The 19,942-nt window shown below is 47.9% G+C and overlaps 1 protein-coding gene across 4 annotated transcripts in view; it reads right to left on the bottom strand.

Annotated features, from left to right (window-relative positions):
- Window positions 1–19,383, bottom strand: part of NKAIN4 (sodium/potassium transporting ATPase interacting 4) — a 51,757-nt gene extending 32,374 nt beyond the window's left edge. For 2 of the 4 annotated variants that reach the window (XM_064674036.1, XM_064674035.1), the window contains exon 1: window positions 19,053–19,229. In XM_064674036.1, the coding sequence (XP_064530106.1) occupies window positions 19,053–19,106 (54 nt within the window). In that variant the 5' untranslated portion in view covers window positions 19,107–19,229. Of the gene's footprint in view, window positions 1–19,052 lie in introns of all 4 variants that reach the window. The other 2 variants (XR_010434843.1, XM_064674034.1) reach the window with 2 other exon arrangements.
- Between the last annotated feature and the right edge of the window lie 559 nt (window positions 19,384–19,942).

The raw sequence follows: 19,942 nt of genomic DNA, 5'->3' as shown, positions 1-19,942 counted from the left end.
TGCAAGGATATGTCATTATTCAGTCCCACATGCCCAAATACTGCTTAGCATTCCAGGAAAGGCACAGTCCTGCTAAACATAAGGGATGAGACTGGCACTCAGCAGTGCAGAAGTCTGTTTGTTTGTGTCTGGGGTTGAGGCTCTGCCTTCAGAAGGACTGAGGTTTTCTAAGTACATCACAAAAAGCCACTAGTCCTGCTCAGCTGAAGACATGGGCCATGCACAAGCATTCATAGAATCATGGAATCACTTAGGTTGGAAAAGGCCTCCAAGATCACAGAGTCCAACTGTTTCCTCAGCACTGCTAAGCCCACCTCTAAACCACGTCTGCAAGTGCCACATGCACACATCTTTTAAATCCCTCCAGGAATGGTGACTCCACCACTGCCCTGGGCAGCCTGTTCCAATGCTTGACAGTCCTCTTGGTGAAGGAATTGTTCCTCACATCCAATCTAAATCTCCTCCCCTGGAACAACAACCTGAGGCACACATCCACACAAACCTCTTAAGCCTTTTTACTCCAAGTGTTGGGTTGTGTCACAGAATTGGCAAAACAGCAGGAGCTGGCAGTACTTTTTCTAGCAAGGCACTACAGTCCCTGATCCCTGCCAGATGGCAAATCCACAACTGCCCTCTCCTGCTCCATAACCCTCTCAGTGGGGTGGTCAGCAGGACAGTGAATTAGCTGCTTGCACATAATGTTGCAGAGGGGAGAAGAGGTTGCCCAGCACTGACGTTCTGAATGGAGCTCAGAATACAGCTCCCAGGAAAAAGACTGCTTCCTAGGAGGAATGTTTCAGTAAAACGATTGCCCTGTAGTGCCTAAACTTCTCCCAAATCAAGGTCAGTCATGTGCCTGGTGAGGCTTGTGCTCTGTACACCCCCCAGAGCCTCTGGCCTGTTTGGTTTTCCTGGATTCCACCTGCCCTTGGGGTTCAGATCTCAGGGATGCAGGGAGGTGCCTGTTCCCTGTGCTCCTGCCTGTGTCTCCTGGTGGTCCCTCAGCACTGAACGCTGCTGTGATTGCTGATTGCTGAGATTTAGCAATCAGGCTAAATTAATAAGCAGGTGCCTTTGTGATCCAGGCAAAAAAGGACCCTGACGAGAATGACAAATTTGTTTTATTTGTAACCTATGTCAACACTCAATCCTAAATTCCCCAAAGATAATTAAATTAATCTGTTATGCCCACAACGTTCCCCCCTGCCTTCTCTTCCCCCGGTATTTTTCTCCTCCCTCAGTTTCACAGCTCATTTTTGGGGTTTCAGCTTTGTGATGGAGAGAAGGGGCACTGGGATGAAGGGGATGTGACTGTATTTGCAACAGACATAAAAATTAATGAGTTTCTTCAACAACTGCCTGACGTTTTTGTCACCCAGATCCTCGTAAGGCACAGCCCTATCCCAGGCTCAGGCTCCTCACTCACGGCCTTCCTTCACTTGTTGAAGGACTTGCCAGCCTATCTTAACCCATCTCATACTGATGATCATGGGCAAACATCCTTGCTGCTCCCCCAGACAGCATCCTGGTGTGGCAGAGAGCACTGGGGGAGGAACCGCTCTCACCAGTAGCACGAATTTCCTCATTGAGTGAAATAATATATATTAAAGACATGCCATTAACTCACCAGCCATTTTGCACCAGAGATCTTCTGCTGTTATGAACCTGTCCAAACTCTATAAAGGCTGTGAGGCAGAGCAGTGCTGGAGATCAGCAGGAATTTAATTTTCTAATAGAGAGATTTATTCCCTACCAACAGGGCATTATATTCCGTGATCCCTGCCTCTGCTCAGCCACAAAGCCTATCCAAAGTTTGGGCTCATTCACATGACAGAGATGCAGGGAAAAAAATTAAAATACTTGAAAATTAATCAATGGGTTGTTGGATTTAGGGAATATACCCTATATCCTCTGGACCTGCTATCCCAAGCATCCTCTTCTTAGCTCACAGAGCCAGCTCTGCTGCTGGAGGGAGCTGCCACAGAAGGCTAAAGGTTGCACTGAAGCACTGCTTGGGCCAGGACTGCCCAGCCTGTCTCCTCCTGATGCAGCTCTCTGGAGTCTCCTGGATGTGGGAGCAGCAGTTTGGGAACATCTTGGAGATTCCCATAAACTCTCAAGTGTACTAGAGAGAATTAAAATTAATTAGAGGTTGGATTAAAACTCACAGTGTGTATAAAGCCCATGAGATACCAGCTGGACTCACCCAGTTTAGACAAAATTCTGGCTATCTTTGCTATTTTATAGGCACTTACTGCAAACTGCAATTTTATTTTGGCACTGGTTACCCCAGGGTTGAATTGTGGCCTTAAATATACCACTGGCACTTTCCCAAAGAGAGCAATAACTCTTGCCTCAGGCTCAAAGAGTGAAACTCAGTTTTTCTTCTGTCCTGTCCACACACAGCCAAGGCTCACTGTGTCAGAGCGACACTGAGAACATCCCCTGTCTTTGGCTTTATGAACAAATTCATTGGTGTCCCCTGCCAGTCTAATTCACTGCTGGTACCTGCAGCACTTTCTCTTCAGGAAGGGTCAGCTGTGGCCTGAGTCACAAAAATGCCCTCTGAAGGCAAAACACCGGTAGAAAGCCACCTGAAGTCGTTTTGCTCATCCAGCAGAAGGATGAAAGTTTCTTGATGGCCTCGTAGCACAACCAGCAAAGCTCCACTCCCTGCACAGGGCTGTGTCCGAGCAGCCCTCACTCCACAGGATGCTCCCAGTAAATGGGATGAATGATCTCTGTGATCTCTGTGCTGCTGGACTTTTGTGAAATCTCCCCAGGGCCTTGCTAGCCAAAGCTCCCTGCTCTCCCCTTTGCTTGATGGTCCCTCTCCACCCACCCCACACCCCCCACCCTCCCTGTCCCTCTCCAGCCGGCTCAGCGCCCGCTCTCCCCCAGCTCCTTCCCGCACATGGCACTGGGAGCTCGAGCAGCTGATCCCCTTAATTAGGTCACAAATAGATCACGTGTAAAACACTTGCACCAGCCAGATCCTCTGAAGGAAAAACATGCAAGCCCTGCAACTGGGCTAAAAGCTCGGGAGAGGAAGGATGCCAAAGCTGAAATAACTCTTCAAAACTTTGTCTGTAGGAACCCTGCTTCAGTTTCTGCTTGACAGCTGGGTCCCTGCTCCCTGACACTGGAGCTAAGTGGTAGCACTGCTTTAATTTCCTCTTGCTTCTGCTGCAATGCCAGATTGCTTGGATATTCGTAAACAGAAGGAGTTTAATGAAAATTATAATTAGAGCCCTGCGGTGCTCTTGCAGGTCGCCTTTACACTGGGCTGCCTATTTACATTACAAATCAGGCTGGTGTCACTGCAGAGTCTACAGCAAGAGAGGAGAATTTTATTAAAAGGGAAGCGCAGGGTGGGTGAGAAATAGGGGAGAGAGAAAATGATATTGTTATTATTAATAATCTAGGAAATTGGGATCTGCCATGGTCTTGCTGCAACTCTGCTCCTTGAAGGAAAGCCCATCGTAACCAGCCTGAAGCAGTAGGGGACAAAGCACAGCCACCCGGAAAATTCCACTGGTAATTACTGTACAAACGGGCCTGTTCTCATAAAGCAAGGCTTTCTCACCCCCACCAGGACACAGAGAAGTGCTCTTAGCACTTCTGCTTCCTAATACCTAGCTGTGAAGTTGTGGGGGCCAGGAAGAGACAACACGTGAAGCCAAAGCGATGCATTTCCCATTATTTCACAGCTTTTCCTTCCCACCTGCCAGCAGCTCCACGTGATGCCTTCTGCCCCCTCGTAATGCCAGGAGCAGCAGCTCCTTGGGAGACACAGAAGCCCTCACTGACTGAAGGTCTGGAGCATCTGCTGGCTTGAGGCATAGTGACAGTCCAGCTGCAGTCATGTGCTGAAGGGCTCTGTAAACTCTGGGTTTGACAGAGCAGGAGAAAAGATCCCACGGGAACAACAGGGAGGCATCTGGGAATTGATGCACTGACACCCAGCCTGGCTCTCACACATGGCAGCACAAACTAGTGTTATCCCAAACATGGATGAGCCTCCTGGGGTTGATTCTGCTCCTGCTCCTTCAAGCAAAGCCCTTCAGCACAGTTCTTAACTGTCTTCCCATCTATATAGTGAAATTAGGAATAACACCCTCATTTTACACAGAGGATAGCTGGAGACTTGGGTCATATTTTTAAAATCTTCGAGAATATTTCACGCTGATCATCCTGCATCGGCACAAACCACATCTGCACTGCAAAAGTGTTTTTCTGGATGCTCACCTGCCCTGTGGTGGCAAAAAGAGGTGGCATTTTAGGTTGGGAACCTCCTGTCATGGTTACAGCACCAGCCCAAACCTCTCGCCTTTCCACCACTGTCACATTCTCAACAGAGAGGTGAACTCGCCCTGCTCCTGTGCCTGCATCCCTCCAAATCCATCCCTAGTGATGCTCTGAACAACTGCCTGCAATGCCCAGCAATGGATGCTGAGCCAGACCCCCCCTCCTGCCCACCTCCACTGCCAATCCCACCTCACCCTCTGCAGCCTGGGGACGTAACTTTTGTCTGACAAGCAGCTGGGAATTCAGGACAGAGCAGATGAGTACTGTGAATATTGGCTTTATATATCAAAACCTCCCCAGGAGACTTTTGCAAGTTGTGGCAATATGCAGAAAGTTTTCAGGCAAATGAGCAGCCGGAGGCATTTTAGGAGTTGGGCTGCAAACAGGCCAAGTTGTTTGTTTGCATTTCATCCACGCTATCATCGTATAAAGTGACAGCTGAGTTTTAATCACTACTAGTAACACTGATGTTTGTGCTTTGCCCAAAAAAATGTGCTTATTTCAGTTAAAAAGAGGACAAAAGAAAAACTTCCTTTGAAAAACTACAGTTGAAAAAACATGCAGCCATTTTTTTCAGCAGAAAAATAAATGTCAGTGAATAAATACTGCACAACTCTCCCCTAATGAATGTACCAGGAAACTTCCAGGCCTGTCATCAGAGCGTGAACTGAAAAAGAACTGGGAAGAAAGTAGTATTTTGGACAAGAAAAACATTTAGCAGTTCAGCTTCTGGTTCCAGTGAAATGCTTTTGACAGGAAGAGTTTTAAATTGGAACAAACAGGAAAACAACTATTTTGTTCAAAGCAGGGACTGTTGGAGGCTTTTGGGGCATTGCAGGAATTTTCCAATAACCACAATCCCCACAAACAATCTTGTTCTATGAAGTGGGCAGAAAATAAATCAATCACTATTGATTTTCATCTTCTGATTGCTTCTCTGGAAGAAAATCAGTCCTACTTAAGTAATTGAATAATTACCTTAGTAATTACAGGTAAAAAAACTTAGCTTCCCTTGCCTCCCTCGAGACATGTAAACCAGGGATATTTCAGCTTTCCAGTCATTTTAGGAGGCAAAGTCAATTTTATATGATCAAAGATGATTTATGAGCTGTCACCCCCCTCTCAGGAGTCACCAGCACGCTGGGCACGGCCCCAGCAGTGCAGTGCCTGCTGCTTACAGAGGTGAGGAAGGCTGACCACCTCCTGGGCTTCTTCCTCAGCTGTAACCTCCCCACAAGCAAGGCAGGCTGGAGAGCAGAGATCCAGCTCTATTTCTCTTAAGTCAATAAAAGCAAGAAGACAGAGACACACAAAGTGCTCCAACGGATTAATGGAGTAAATATCTGAGGATGGAGGTGGCAAAAAGTTTAGACACAATTTGAGGCTGAAGATCAGCCTCTCTCACAGGGTGACGAAGGAGCTTGGGAACTGCAATCTGCTCTGGGCAGTCATTGAAAGGTAAGAGCACAGCTCTGCTACAAACCAGTCTGAGTGCTGGAAATCAGGGCTCTGGGGTGGACAGTCGGACTCACAGTGTGATTGGCTGTGGGGAAGTCACTAAGCCTGTGGTTTTCTCATGGTCACCGTCCCCTCCACTACTGAGTTTTCTGCTCTACCTGAGAGGAGTTCAGTGAAACCACAGATTCTCATTGGGGATCTATTAGCAATGCAGAATCATGCTAAAAAAATGCTAAGGTTTAACAGGGTCTCCCATTTGTACTGATGGCATTGACCATCTCACTTTTGGTGCAAAAACTTTTGTTTTTGCTCTTCAGTCCAAGTCGATGATGAAATGAGACCCGTGACGTTCACTTTGATGGAGGCAAGCTGCTGGCCTTCCAACAGGGTAAGTAAGGATTCAGTGCCTTTTAAAAAGCATTATTTTTAAAGGAAAGCCCTTTTGAGTGAGGGCTAGAATGGGGTTATTTTCCACATGACCAAGCACCAAAAGGAAAGCGGCAGCCCGGTCCATGCTCTTATCACCCTCCCTGAGTCACCCACTGGATAGATTTGTCACAAGGTGAAATAAGAGCAACCCCTCAATTTATTATCATTTTCTACTTGTCCTCCTTAATGCAGTTCCTGCCAGGATGAGTTTGCTGTGGGAAAGTGGAATGAAACCAGGCCTTTCAGTCTGCTGCTAAATGGGACTGGGGGGAGGCTTCCAGGGGGGAGGGAAAAATCTTCCTCATTAGAAGGGGAAAATGTGCAACGCAGAGTTTTCATCGGATGCTGCCCAGCCTCCCAATTAGGGTGGCTGGGACAAACAGTGGTGTTATTATATGTAACTATTTATCCACTGTCGCTCAGCCATTGTTTATTTCATGAGCATAATTTATCTCCTCTGTTGTGCTACCCAATTTGTTTGCATTTTCAGTCCAGTCGAGTGTCTCTCTTTCATTGTATACATCTTTTGGCCTCCCACCAACCAACTCTCCAAGTAAGTTTCCAGGAGTGTCACACAATGGCCAGGCCCCTCCTGGCGCTTCATTTTTTGCATGACATTTGTGTCCCCTTATTTCTGTGCTGCCCCTGCCCCTCCCCTGCTGACTTGCAGCTCCTCAATGGCTCATGGTTTATTCAACAGCAAAGCTGAATTTCTCTTTTCCTTCTCCCCCTTTTAAAATAGAGGCTGGTCAATAGATGCCACTTCAGCAGCTCTGGAGAACAAAGTTCACTTGCAGCGAATCTTTAGCGGTTGTGTCTCCACAGGGCAAGAGTTTGGTGATCCTGCAGGGGCTGAACCCCAACCCACAGGCAGCAGCTCACCCACGGGGCACTCACGGACTCTTGCATCTCCTCCAGCCATGGAAGGGGACAAAAACTTGCCCTCTATTAGCTTGTGACACCAAACCTTCATCCACACATCACCCTGCCTGCCCGCTGCTATCACCCCTTGGAGGTGTGAGATGATTCCTCATCCCTGGAATGATGACATCTTTGGTTTGTTCCTACTCCAGACTTTCTGACCATTTTTTTTTTTTTCAAGTCTTTTGATCTTCTTGCTTGCAGGTCTGACTGCAAGGATTAGCTAAAATAGAAAAGTGCTAATCCACATTATGGAAATTCAAATTCTTGCTGCTCCATTAAGTAATTTCAAGGAAGTTTGATCTGGCAAGACTCTGAGGTGACTCTAGACAGTTATAACAATATCTGTGCATCACCTCTTCCACCAGCATGGTGACACTGCAGCAGGAAGAAGCAGCACTTTCCTCCTCATCGTAGCAAGCTCCATCCCTATTTCTGATGGGGTCCAAAAAAAACTCCATTGAGCTCTCAGCCCAGGCTACAACTGAACATGGGATTTACTGCTCCATTCTTTTGACTCTGCCAGGGTTGAGTTTCCAGGATTTCTTCTAGAAAAAACACACAGTATCTCACCACTGAACCCTGGAGCTCCATCTGAAATGCAGATTGAAACTTGTTTGGACTTGTGTCCAAAACTGTGAGTGAGGAACTTTACATGGCCAAGGGAGCCTCCATGAGGAAAACTTGGCAGCCATGAAACCTGGGATACGCCTCATGCAAGGAAAACATCCTTTGACTGAGTGATCTGCAGAGGAGTTTACTGCCCCTCCACCTCCTGTCACTATGAGCTGCTTCAGAAATTCATCGTACTTTAAATGATTCACTCAAGTATCCATTCAGTCCCAGTTCATAGATTGCAGAGCCTTTATTACACAGCCATATATTTAACACTGGGATAGTTCTCAGCAGTTCTAACAGCCCTGCCATCTAAGGAATAAAACAAAGAGCCATTATTCATCAGAAGGGAGACACAGTCTTTATTGTCTGAAGCTATGGCAGAGTTTTTATATCACCCTATCTATTCTTTCACGCTGTCACACAATTCAGCTTTAAGCTGTTTCAGTGGCAGCCCTGGAAGCCCAAATGCTGTAGCTTCTCCCAGCTTACTGCCCAGCTAATGCTGTGTTGAACCGACAGCAGGACTGATCCCGAGCTCACAGGAGCAGGAAGGTTAACCTTTCCAGAAGAGCTGGAGGTAGACATTAGTCTCTGGCTAGGTCAGGAATAAAAGCTATGCAGGGTTATTTAAAGACGTGAGGAAGCCCAGCTATAAGGGTGGGCTGTGGATGGATGAATGTGCACTTTGGGCACTGATTATATCCAGAGGATCTGGGGTTTGGCTGTGGTCTGATGGCAGAGCTGTGTAGACTGTGGGACCCAAGGACACACTGAGCTGTGCACACCTGCTGTCCCAGCCTCCCTGCAGCCCTCCCAAACAGTCATGGTTCTCTTGTTGGATCTCTGTCCAGTGTGGAGCTGAAAGCAGCAGCCTGGTTCTCTGGATCTAGACATCTGGGGACTAAAACCTTGAGATGTACTCAGCACAAACCACCTTCCACCCTGCCTAGCATCTGCCTGACTTCCTCTGTACCTCTGGGAAAAGCAGGTCAGATTTTGGGCCAGAAGACTTCTTCTGTGTGCAAACAAGCCTATTAAATGACAATGAAGCAGCAGCAATCACAGAACCAACTACATCAAGGTCTCCTCAGGCTTCAAGAGCATTTGAGACTCTGCCCGTGTCAGCACAAGGCAGGATAAGGGGAAGAACAGATCCTTCTGAGAAGGTGCCATGCAGGGGCTCTCACCAGCTGTTGGTAGAGAGGCAGACCCCTCTTTCCCTTGGATGTCTCAGCTCAAAATAATGAGATGGGAAACCTGAAGACCCAAAATCTTAAGAAGTGTCAGACATTTGAAAAAGAATTGCCCTTTCCCAGCTTTTTACTTTGTTTTAAGGCTGGCAATCACATCCCCAATCGCTCGTGCTCACTTCTCTCCACATGCTCAGACAGCAAAGGGCACATAACAGCCTGTGAACTCCCATCACACTTCTCCCAGCACCCCCTCTACTCCCTGCTGAACAGCCAGTGATCTCCCAGGCTAATTAGCCAAACGGTATTCTGCACATATTTAGCATTTCTGAGTAATTAGGATAATCAGATTTCTCCCCTAATTCTGTACATATACAATCTAAGCAGGTGTATTGCCTTTCCCACAATGGTATCACAAAAAGTGTGTTGTCTCTGGAGCCAGGGATGCCAGACGCCTGTCAGAGCCCATTCCCATCTCCCACATGGAAACCTGCTGCTAATGGATTACCAGTAGCCATGGGGAATTAGGAACTGGGTCTGATTTGGCAAAGCAACCAATAGTTCCAATATTCATGCAAGTTATCTAAATGCCCAGCCTTCAAACCATCCTCCAGGGAAGAGCTGCAGGAGAAGCTGTTTTGCTCTGCAAAACAGGAGGTGTTTGGCCCAGAACCTCAAAGGTGTTTTGGGTACTGGGGAGTTTCTGGGAGTCTGCCCAAGGCTCAGGACTCAGGGCTCAGGTCTTGGTCATTCTCCACAAGGTTAATCAGCTCCTGGGCCTGGATTTTATCTTTGCAAACCTGTGAGCTGGGAAGCATGTATCTGTGGTCTGTGCCTCTTCCAAGGTCCCTAAAATGAAGGTCCAAACCAGCCAGGACAGGCCAGCTCTTTCTTGTCCTGTTGAGGTGGGTCTTTGTTTCAAGAGTTTTTCCTCCATCCAGCTTCACTCAGTAATTCCTTCTCAGGGAAGCAGAAAAGTCTGTTTTAAGTGCTGCTGTGTAGGCCCTAGTCCTTGGAGCAGGTCCTTTGGATGTGGTGCTTCCACCAAAGTGGGACTGTTTCACTCTTAATGGAGTATCAAGGGTCCAGTAGCTCTGAAAAGAGGAAAGGATGCTCCCAAGTCCCACAGCATGGAGTTAGGCACTCCTGAATATCAGGACCATAGCAGAAATATTAAGCAAAGACCCTGCCACATTCCCTCCACAAAAAGCCCATCCATCTGCTGAGCTTTGTGCAGGGGAGAAGTTTTGCTTGTAGGCCTTAGAGCAGAACCCAACATAAAGAAGCCATTTCTAACGTGCAGGGCAATGCTCTTATAGTACTGTAGAATAATGCACAAACCTCCTAAATATGAACAAACCTGAGTAAGGCTGGGATTTAGATTCCTCCTGATCTCCAGGTAGGTCAACCATGCTGGTACTGAGATTGAGCTCTCGTTGCTAGAGAGGTAATTTTTGGGTGGAGCTGAAGGGAGACAGTGACAAACTGTTAATTGTGGTGAGGCTGTTTATCCATGATGGATGAGCACACCACACACAGCACTCTATGCAAGGCTACACTCAATATTTTATAAGTTGTATGTGGATAGTAAAATGCTTCATCCCCTTCTTTGGTGTCCTCTATCTCACCTTCCCTGTTCAGATGAAACGGTGCTCACAGATGAACTATCCCCAGAGAACAGCTCTTGGAAAACATAAATCAGCACCAACTGCTTTAATGGGTCCAAGGCTGTTGTCAGGGTCACCACAGACACAAGGCAGATCCCTGTTCCCCAGAGATGTGTCACAGGAGACATCTTCCCAGGCTTTGTACATTTGCTTTGTATATTCCTCTGAGCACCTGGATTCATCTTTTATTAAGTGCATTTAGGACTTCAGGAGAAGTGAAACCCAACTGTCTTCAGTAATGTTCAATTCTTGTTCTTTCATATCTTTGACTGGGTCTCTGACTGCCCAAGTGCTCACTCATGAAGGGCAGAGTCTGTCCTCTGTCAATCTGACCTTAGGTCAGTGATGTCCCAGGTCACTCAGGGATGGCACAATTACATGGAAAGAGAGTTGGAGAACTGTGCTGAGGAAAGAGATTGTGTCACAGAGCATTGTCCTCCTAGACCTGGAGACCGAGCTCTCGTGGGCAGCTCTGGGGGGTGTGAGGTGGAGCGAGATGGGATGAGGATGCTCCAGGCATTCCATCTCCAGGGATCTCAGCAGTGGGACCCTCAGCTGTGTTCTTGTCTACTCTGAGGGCACCACAGTGGGGAGCAAGTCTGTGTAAGGGGGTGCCCCCAAGTGCAGAAAGGGCCTGAAGGCTGGTCCCACACACACACACTGAGCCCTGACCCATCACTGTGCAGTGAGATGGTCTGAAGCTGAAACAGGGAGGGCAACTTGTGCTCCCACACCTCTGAACAGCAGGGCCTGGGTGGACATCTGTGTGCTTGCTCCATTGGTGCATAAAAAATATGATGATGATCCTGCTTTTCTTGAGTTTTGAGCACTGGAGGAAAAAAAATGGAGCAAAAAGAAAAAAAAAAGGGGAAGCAAATCGATATTTTGCTGGCCTGAGAGAGCCCAGGGAGCAGGTGGGAACCTGCCTGCAGGGCTGGCCAGTGCTGAAAGGTGGCAAAGGAAGCTGGCTCAGGGACAGTAGCTCCTGATGTCTGCCTTCCTCGAGCAGGTGATGAAGACAAGCTGTTGCCTCGATTCCCACAGTATATTTTCATTAAGCCCAGGCAGATGGCAGCGGAGGTCACCGCTTCCACACCATCATCCTTTCAGCTGAGAGGTGTCAGGGAATCTGACATCTCAATTACTAAACCTAGATTCGACCAAACAACACCCAGGACGATGGGGGAAGGGGGATCAGAAAAGCTGTGCTCCTAATTTCCAAGAATCTTCACCTTTGAGAGAAAATCTGGGACGTGCTTTTCCCTGATAAACAACATATTTGTGTCTAACGTCCTGACACAGAAGCAGCTGTGCTGAGAATGAGCCCCAGACACCAAGAAAACGGCAATTAAGTCCTCGTGGAAAATAGACCAAAAAGCAGCCCTTGGAAAAGACAGTTGATGTTAATGAGCTACAGCAAAGTCAAGGCAGGAGATATTGATCTTGCCCCAGCAGAAAGCTGCTGCTCGCTCTTCTCTAGTCTGCGAAGCCTCTGAGCTAAATAAAACTTCAGTTCTTCACAAGGACTCTCAGATGGGGGCCCAGGGCTCGGCTAAGCCAGGAGGAGCCAGAGCAACACCAACACTGACTTTTCTGTGTTCAATGTGAGACAGTTCCAACCTGCTGGTGAGAAGCAGCACTTCTGCTGAAGCGCCATCTCAGAGATTTCTGCCAGATATTTCAATCAGTTCAGTTTTTCTCCTCCCTATTATTACTACCTACTTCCCTATTACTACTCTACTACTACTGATTCCCTACTTTTTACTACTATTAATCCTTATTTTTGCCATCCCTACTATTACTGCTGGCAAGAAGAAGACAAAATAAAATTCTGACACTTATCAATAAATAAGCAAAGCAGAAGTTGTTTATTATTATTCTGAAATCTCATGAACTTTAAGGTAATATTATGACTCTGGAATGATTACGAAATATCTCAGATTCACATTGCCACAGGGCATTTATTCATTGAGTTTCCTTCCACAACAAAAATACCCAAAACCACTGGCCTGAGAGCAGATGAGTCACCACAACACAGCACCACCCTGCAGCAACACCCAAACCTGTGCTTTCTCTTTCAGGACTTTCCCCCTTAAACCTCACCATGAGCTGGGTTTGGGGAAGACATCATGATGTCAGAGATATTTGGAAGATGAGAACGTCCAAATTCCACAACTCCAATGAAAAAAAAAAACCAAAACAATTTGTTTTTAGAGGGAATTTTCAATTTTTTTCGGAAATGTTTTCAAGCTTCTGTAAAAGTTCAAAATATTTGGGCTTTGGCACAATAAACACCCCCATCATTTTCAGCAAACATTGCCAAATGCCAGAGTATTTTCATTTTTTTTGTGCAGAAATATAATTTTTTCCCTCCTCCTGTTCTGAACATAGGGAGAGGGAGAAAAATATACTGCTTTTGAAACAAAAATTTTCACTGCGTTGAAAAACTCTCTTTCTGCAAAACTTAAACACAGAGACACAACCTGTGCAGTTGGGTGTGCTCATCACATCTACTGCAGCCCAGAAGGAGTGGGGACAAAGGGAACTCCACAAGCATAAGGACATTAAATCACAAATTATCCCTGGTTTTTGTTTGGGTTTTTTTGTTTGTTTTTTTTTTTTAAATAAGAAAGAAAATCCTACTGACCTCAGACCCAATGTTTTGTTAATGGGAAAGGGAATGCTACAGCTGGGGCACTTGCTGCTCGTTAGATCATATGCGTTTTCTTAAGTGCTCAAAAAGCAATGGGCTAGTCCAGGGTTTTCCTGGAGGAAAAGCGATCACAATCTGGCCTTTGTTATCCAGTTTGTTCTCCAAGAGTTCATACTTTCGGGCCCCTGGCGCAGATTCTTGGAAGAGCTCCATTTTGCACCCCAGCCAAAATGATCCGAGTTTCCATATATTATTAGCACACAATGGAGCAACGTCAGCTCCCTTAACCCCACACCAGCCAGGGGGAGAGGGTCCCCCTCGGGGAAAACCAGTTCCTTCTCTTCTTGTAGGGCTCTGGTGCTTGGAAAGAGGAAAAAGGAGAAGGCAAAGAAGCAGAGAGTGGCCGGGAGAAGTCAGAGAGTGGTCAACAAACATCCTGTGTCAGCAGAAACAAAGCCCCACTTCTCCAGGGAGAGCTGACTCCAACACCACCCTTGCCCTCAGTTGTTTTTTGGCTTGGCTTTGGCCAAATTTCATTCCTGGTCTGAATGGGTTTGGTTAGAGGACAGTTCCTGTGAGTCATCTGCAATCTCCACCACCGCGATGGGAAACGCGGATGTGGGCAGCCGGGGGATCTGCAACGGGGCACAGTTGAATCACAGACCCCAAGCTGCTCCTCCCTTTTGCTGCAGTGTACTGACTCCAGCTGCTCAGGAAAAAGGTGGGGGGAAAAAAAAAAAAGAAAAATCTCACGCAAAAATTCATCTTTTTGTAAGAAAATCTCCACCGCTCTAAAATTAAAAATGTTTGCCAGCACAGCAAACATTTGCCAGCACATTTTTGATTTTTCGCCAAAATATTCTGGCCAAAACTTGGGAGAAAAACTCAGGATTGTCTATGGAAAGCAGATACTTCTCATGAAAATATTCATTTAGTCAAATCCCCAGGTTTCTACTGAAAGTCAGCTTCAGTGGAAAATGCTGACAAGCACTATTATTGGCACAGCTTTAATTTTCCTTTGTCTGGAACAGACACGGAGAAGACAGCATCTGTCAAACGTACTCTTCAGACTTACGTTATTATTTAGCCTGGAGTATTGTTCAAGGACTTCAGGAAAGGTTTGAGCCATCACAGTGCTGGGTGCTGTGCATATCCACGAAAGATAGCCCCTTCCCTAGAGGGATTACAATTTAAGCACAAACCATGGAGAAGATAAACAGCTGGGGAGAGCACAAGGTAATTTTGGAGGGGTCTTGAGCAGCGTGATGAGCAAAGGGATGCTGTGCTTCCCCTTGCACCTGCTCTTTCCTCCAAGGCTTTGTGCTCGGCCAAACCGCAGCTGTGCAGGCTCACAGCTCCCTCAGGAGAGGCAGACTCTGCCCCAGCTCCAGAGGCAGCTGCAGAGGAGGGCAGAGATGGGTCCTGCTCTCCTCACTCAGCCTCCAGTTCAAAATATCCCTGGGGTAGAGGAGAAAACCAAGCAAGTCATCCCTACAGTCCCCAGACACCACAATCCTGCTTGTCCTCTACCCTGGGCAGGAAGATGCTCTGCCACCCTCCCTCTTGCAGCCCATGTGTGCTGATCAATCGAGGCACAGAACCAGAGAATGGTTTGGGTTAGAAGGGACCTTAAAGTTCTTCTTTTTCCAACCCCCCTGCCATGGCCAGGGACACCTTCCACTAGGCCAGGTTGTTCCAGCTTTGTCCAGCCTGGCCTAAAACACTTGCAGGGATGGGGCAGCCACGGCTTCTCTGGGCAAACCTGTGCCAGGGCCTCACCACCCTCACAGGGAAGAATTTCTTACCAGTATCCAGTCTAAACTCACTCTCTTTCAAATTAAAGCTCTTGTCCCACCACTACATGCCCTTGTAAAACATCTCTCTATTCCACCTATTTTAACTAGTCCACCTATTCTAACTTGCACTTTTTTGTTTGCCCACATCCTGCCTTCTGCCCTCACCCCCCACGTGCTCTGCATCACTTCACGTCTCGATCAAACCAACACGATTGCTTTAACTACAAGAGAGTAGTTAGAGAAGGATCTGTGCTGGCTTCAAATGGCTTCCAGAACTGGTCACCCCCTTCTGTAAGAGATTAAAAAGGAATCACTGAGAAAAGAGCGAGGCAGAAAGAGAGCATGAGAAAATAAATAAATAAAGGTATATAGTTACTTTTGGTTAGTCTCAATGTGCAGCCCCGTCCCAGGGCGCCTTGTTCTGTGCTCATTTGAAGTATTAGTCACTTTTTCCATTAGAAGCTGTTATTCTAGGGGGATTTATAATGTATCTGTAAAATTGTCTCCAGGCTTTGCTTGGCATCTGAGCTCTCAATCCACGGACAGAATGTAAAGAAACTACAGTTGTTTGATTTATTGGGACAGGGCACGGGGAGGGAGGGAGTTTTTCCATGCTCAGTGGAAATAAATTCACATAGTGCCTCCGGTGCACAATCACTTACTGCTCCAGAAAATACACAGTTTGGGTGCAATCTCACACTGGCAGAGAAAAAAGAAGCAAATCAATGATTATTTAATACCTCCCTGCCTGAGACCCAGCCCTGGTTTGTGGTTTCTCACCATGAGCCACCCAGTCCACAGTCCTCCTGGGTGCAACAGTCTGTCATACCACTCAAGTTCGGAAACCCTGTCCTTGGCAAACCTTTTTCAACCTTAGTTTCTGTAAGGGATATTTCTTAACTCACTACAGAGGCTCCCTGATAGAGTCACGATTATTTCCTGGGGAGGCCTAGGGCTCATTTAAGCTTTGCTCTCAATATACATCTGCCCAAAGCCTGGGAGGGATGAGAAAGGGCTGGTGATCTGCTGTAGGTAACACCAGCACCTGGATGGCAGAGGTGTTCAGGCAAAGCAAGAATGCAGAGGTGACAACTCCCTTGGGATTCACAAACTCTGGGAAAACACCCCATCACCTTGCTGACTCCACGTCATCCGCGGCTGAGGACAAGCCTGTTTGCAGGGTGGCCCTGAACTGGGTCAGCTTTCACCCAAAATTCTGCTGGAGGTAGGAGTGGACTGGGAAAAAGAGAAGGATTAGGGACAGCACTGCACACCAGGACCAGAGGGAGGGAGAGCCAGAACCTTCTTGCAGCTTCCCTGCAGGACCGATCGTCAAAGCACGAGCCTAACGTGGATGCTCGATGGAAACAATAACCTAAAATTGGAACACGGCAAATTATTTATTCAAACTACAGCCTTCCCTCCCCCCTTGATTAGCAAACCGCTGGGGAGTCAGCCCTGATTTTCTTCAGACAGATGCATACGCTCTCCTCCTCTCTGCGCCACGAGGCTCAGCCCGTGGGGGGCTGAGGATCTCGTTGGTATTCGCATTGTGTAGCAGCTCCTTGAATTCACACGTTGTTGTTCTGCTCTCCGGCTGGATCACAAACTTTTTCTTTGGGAACACACGCTGCAGTGATGAATATGTTTGTTTTCTGCCTTTTTTCTTTCCCCCAGGAAAACATTTAGACTGCAGTGTGCAAACACTTCCCCACACACTCACTCAACTGCCTGCACCTAATAATAAGGCAATTTCTGTGAAGAATTGCAACTCAAATCTCTAATTTGAGTTTTTGGAGGGGTTGTTTCAGGTTTCTGTTCAGCAATTATAAAAAGCCCCAGTGAAGCTCTGAGGAACAGACATGAGAACATGCAATGGAACTCAGGGGTGTGCTGCAGAACTGAAGTGGGAGATCCCAGCACTGAAATCCTCTCCCCATTTAAGTCAGAGGCAAAACATCCACAGAAGAGACAGGATTTCACCCCTGGAACTTCAGTAGTGGGAGACATGGAGCTTGGCAACAAGCAGGGAAGACTGTGAAGGGTTCAAAGTATCAAATGAAGCCGAGCAGAGACATGAGAGGAACAAAGGAAGTTCACGTCATTATAATTTATTGATGATCTTGGCCTGATCACTTCAGTGTTTTGTCTCAGCAGAGCCCACCCTGAGCAGCAGCGAGTCCTGCACGTCACTCGGCTGTACGGATGTGGGAGTGATGTGATGATTTACAGACAAACTTTGCTTAATAAAACAATAAAGTAAATAAAAAAGCACCATGCTGAATCTCACCCTCACCCAAGCACTTGCTGGGAACTGGCCAGGATCTCCTGACCTCGCTCCCACCGGAGCACAGCTCCAGAAATTCCCTCATCATAGTTCACATTTTTCCAGCTCTACCAATTCACCCAGCAAGTGCCATGGGAAATTGCTAGGGCTGAGGCATCCAAACTTGCTTAAGAATGAGCCAAGCTGATTCTTTTCTTCAAGGAGGAGGGTCTTAAGGAAAATAAAATGCTGGGGGTTCTTTGTCCCTGTATCTTGGATACAAGAAAACTCCCACGCTTGTCAGAAAGCAGAACAGCACCAGCAGCTCCTGGCTTCTTCTCTTTTTTATTTTTATTTTCTTTTACCCCAGTGTGTTGAGTGTGTGCCTTAAAGCAGGATGACATAGTGATGGGTTTAAGAGACAGTGAGTGTTGAGATGCCAATTTCTAATGTAATACAGGGTACAGCTTCTTTCTTCTGTGATCACGGGTGAAAAATCAAAAGAAATAATCCAGGAGACTAAACACACTCCCCAGCCATTCAGCTCGCTCATAAATATGCCAAGCAAGACGCTTTGTGCAAGAAAACCCCACCACTTCCATTCTGCATTTTGTTTAACTACGAGTCAAATCTTCCACCCGCATCTTCTGATTGTGCCATTCAGAGTTCACCGGGGTGCATTCCCACCCTCTTCCCCTTCAGTTTGAGGCTGATGGTTATCATTTCAAAACTAGCAGGTTCCCAGTTTTCCTCTCCCACCTTCAGCCCAGTGCCGTCCCCGCACAGAAAACACTGCGCCGTCACAGTACCCAACTCCAAAACAAAGAGTTTTAACCAGACTCACCCCCTTGGCACCAGCAAACTATTCAACAGAACTTCGCAGGAAGTCTGCCCTTTCCTGCACGCTGCTAATGCTCCAAAATACAGCAAATTCGGGAGAAGTAAATGAAATTAAATACCTAACTGCTGTCATTTCCTTTTTAAGGCTGGAGGAGCCCTGCAGCCCATTAGCTATTGACAAGAAGGGGACCCTCCAGATCCAGGCTGGATGCGCAGACACTCAGGGAACAACCAGACCTTTGTTTATCATCTATGCACATGTCAGGAGGAGCAGGAACCCCTCTGCCCACCAGGGACCGACCCGTGCCCACCAGGGTCCACACTCTCCGCACACTGAGAAGTTTATTCCTACATAAATATATGTATATTAATAAGCACATTTTATCCAAGCACTTTATCCCGGCGGAGTTTGAAAGAATTCCTTCCAAACCAGCACAAACCTCAGCAGGGTGGGATGCAGGCGTGCAGGGGCGGACGTGGGTGGACCTTTTCTTGCAGCTGGACATGCAAGAGGCTGAAGGTACCGGTGGGTTTTGGCACGTATGAAGTTTGGTTTGGTCTGCAACATCGCCACCGAGCCGCCGGGACTCCTCTCACAGAGCGATTTTCTTTTTTTTTTTTTTTTTTTTTCCAGTTGTATTTTATAAGTACAAACTTATTAATTGAAAAATACTTTTTTTTTTTTTTTATGAGTTTTAAGCACCAGTAAATCACCCCGGCGCAGCAAAGCGTCTCCTGAGCGCACCCCGACATCCCTCCTCCGAGCCGAAGTTGCGGAGGGAGCGGAGCCTTGCCCGGGGCAGCACCGAGACCCCGGAGGGGGGCTTTTGTTCCCGGCTCCATCCCGGGGAGCCGAACCCCCCGTTCTCCGCCGCGTCCCCCCGAACCCCGAGCGCCTCCACTCACCAGCTGCAAAGTGCAGAGGAAGATGAGGGTGCAGCGGCCGGTGCAGCATCCCATGGTCCCCGAGCGGCGGGGGCAGGGCAGGGGCAGCCCGGTGGCCGCGGCCCCGCCGCCGCCCTGGGGCTCTGGGCTGCCCGGTCCGGCAGCGAGGCGGGCACGGAGATCTGTCTGTCGGTCGGTCGGTCGGTGTCGGCTGCCGGAGCCCCTCCGGGAGCCGGGGTGGAGGCAAGTGGGGCCACAGCTTAAAAGGGCAACGCTCCGGCGGCGCTGCCGTCCCGGAGGCTGGGCGGGCTGGCGGGGCGGGGGCTGCCGCCGCCGCCGGGATGCGCCCCCCGGGCCCCCGCAGGCGCGCTGGGATGCTCCGGTCCTGGCACCCGGCCCTCCCCCGGGAGGCGGGAGCAGGTCCTGTTCCCCCGGGCAGGGCGGCCCCTCGTTTTCCCTCTGGTGGGACGCGGTGCCGGTCTGTGCTGGGGAAGAGCGCTGTGCTGGCCAGGCAAGGTGTGTGTACAGGACGCACGGCTTATAGAGCTCCTCTCCTCTTTCCACAAGTGCCCATCACCTTCCTCCGCAGGCAGGTGCTGGTATGTTAACCCTGAATATTAGGAAGACTAGAATGAACCTAAAATACAGCGGTTCTTCCCATAAAATTTGTCAGCGAGAGTGCACATGGAAGACAAACTCAGAAAGGGGGATAAGACAAGGAATTCTTGAAAATGCACATTTGTGGGTATTTTGAAATATATATGGAGGCTTGGAATGAATCCCAGTAGCAGAGGGATGTAGGAGAACATCTCTCTTCTTCCAAGAAGAGTTTCTACCTGAGCACCATCTACACACCACTCACTGTACCCTGCATCTGCACAACAGCAAGTCAGTCTAATTGTGAACAGTAG

Source organism: Pseudopipra pipra, chromosome 17 (genome assembly GCF_036250125.1).
Source record: "Pseudopipra pipra isolate bDixPip1 chromosome 17, bDixPip1.hap1, whole genome shotgun sequence".
Classification (NCBI taxonomy): Eukaryota; Metazoa; Chordata; class Aves; order Passeriformes; family Pipridae; genus Pseudopipra; species Pseudopipra pipra.
The sequence above is the reverse complement of the archived record's forward strand: the minus strand, read 5'-3'. Positions and strand labels throughout refer to the sequence as shown.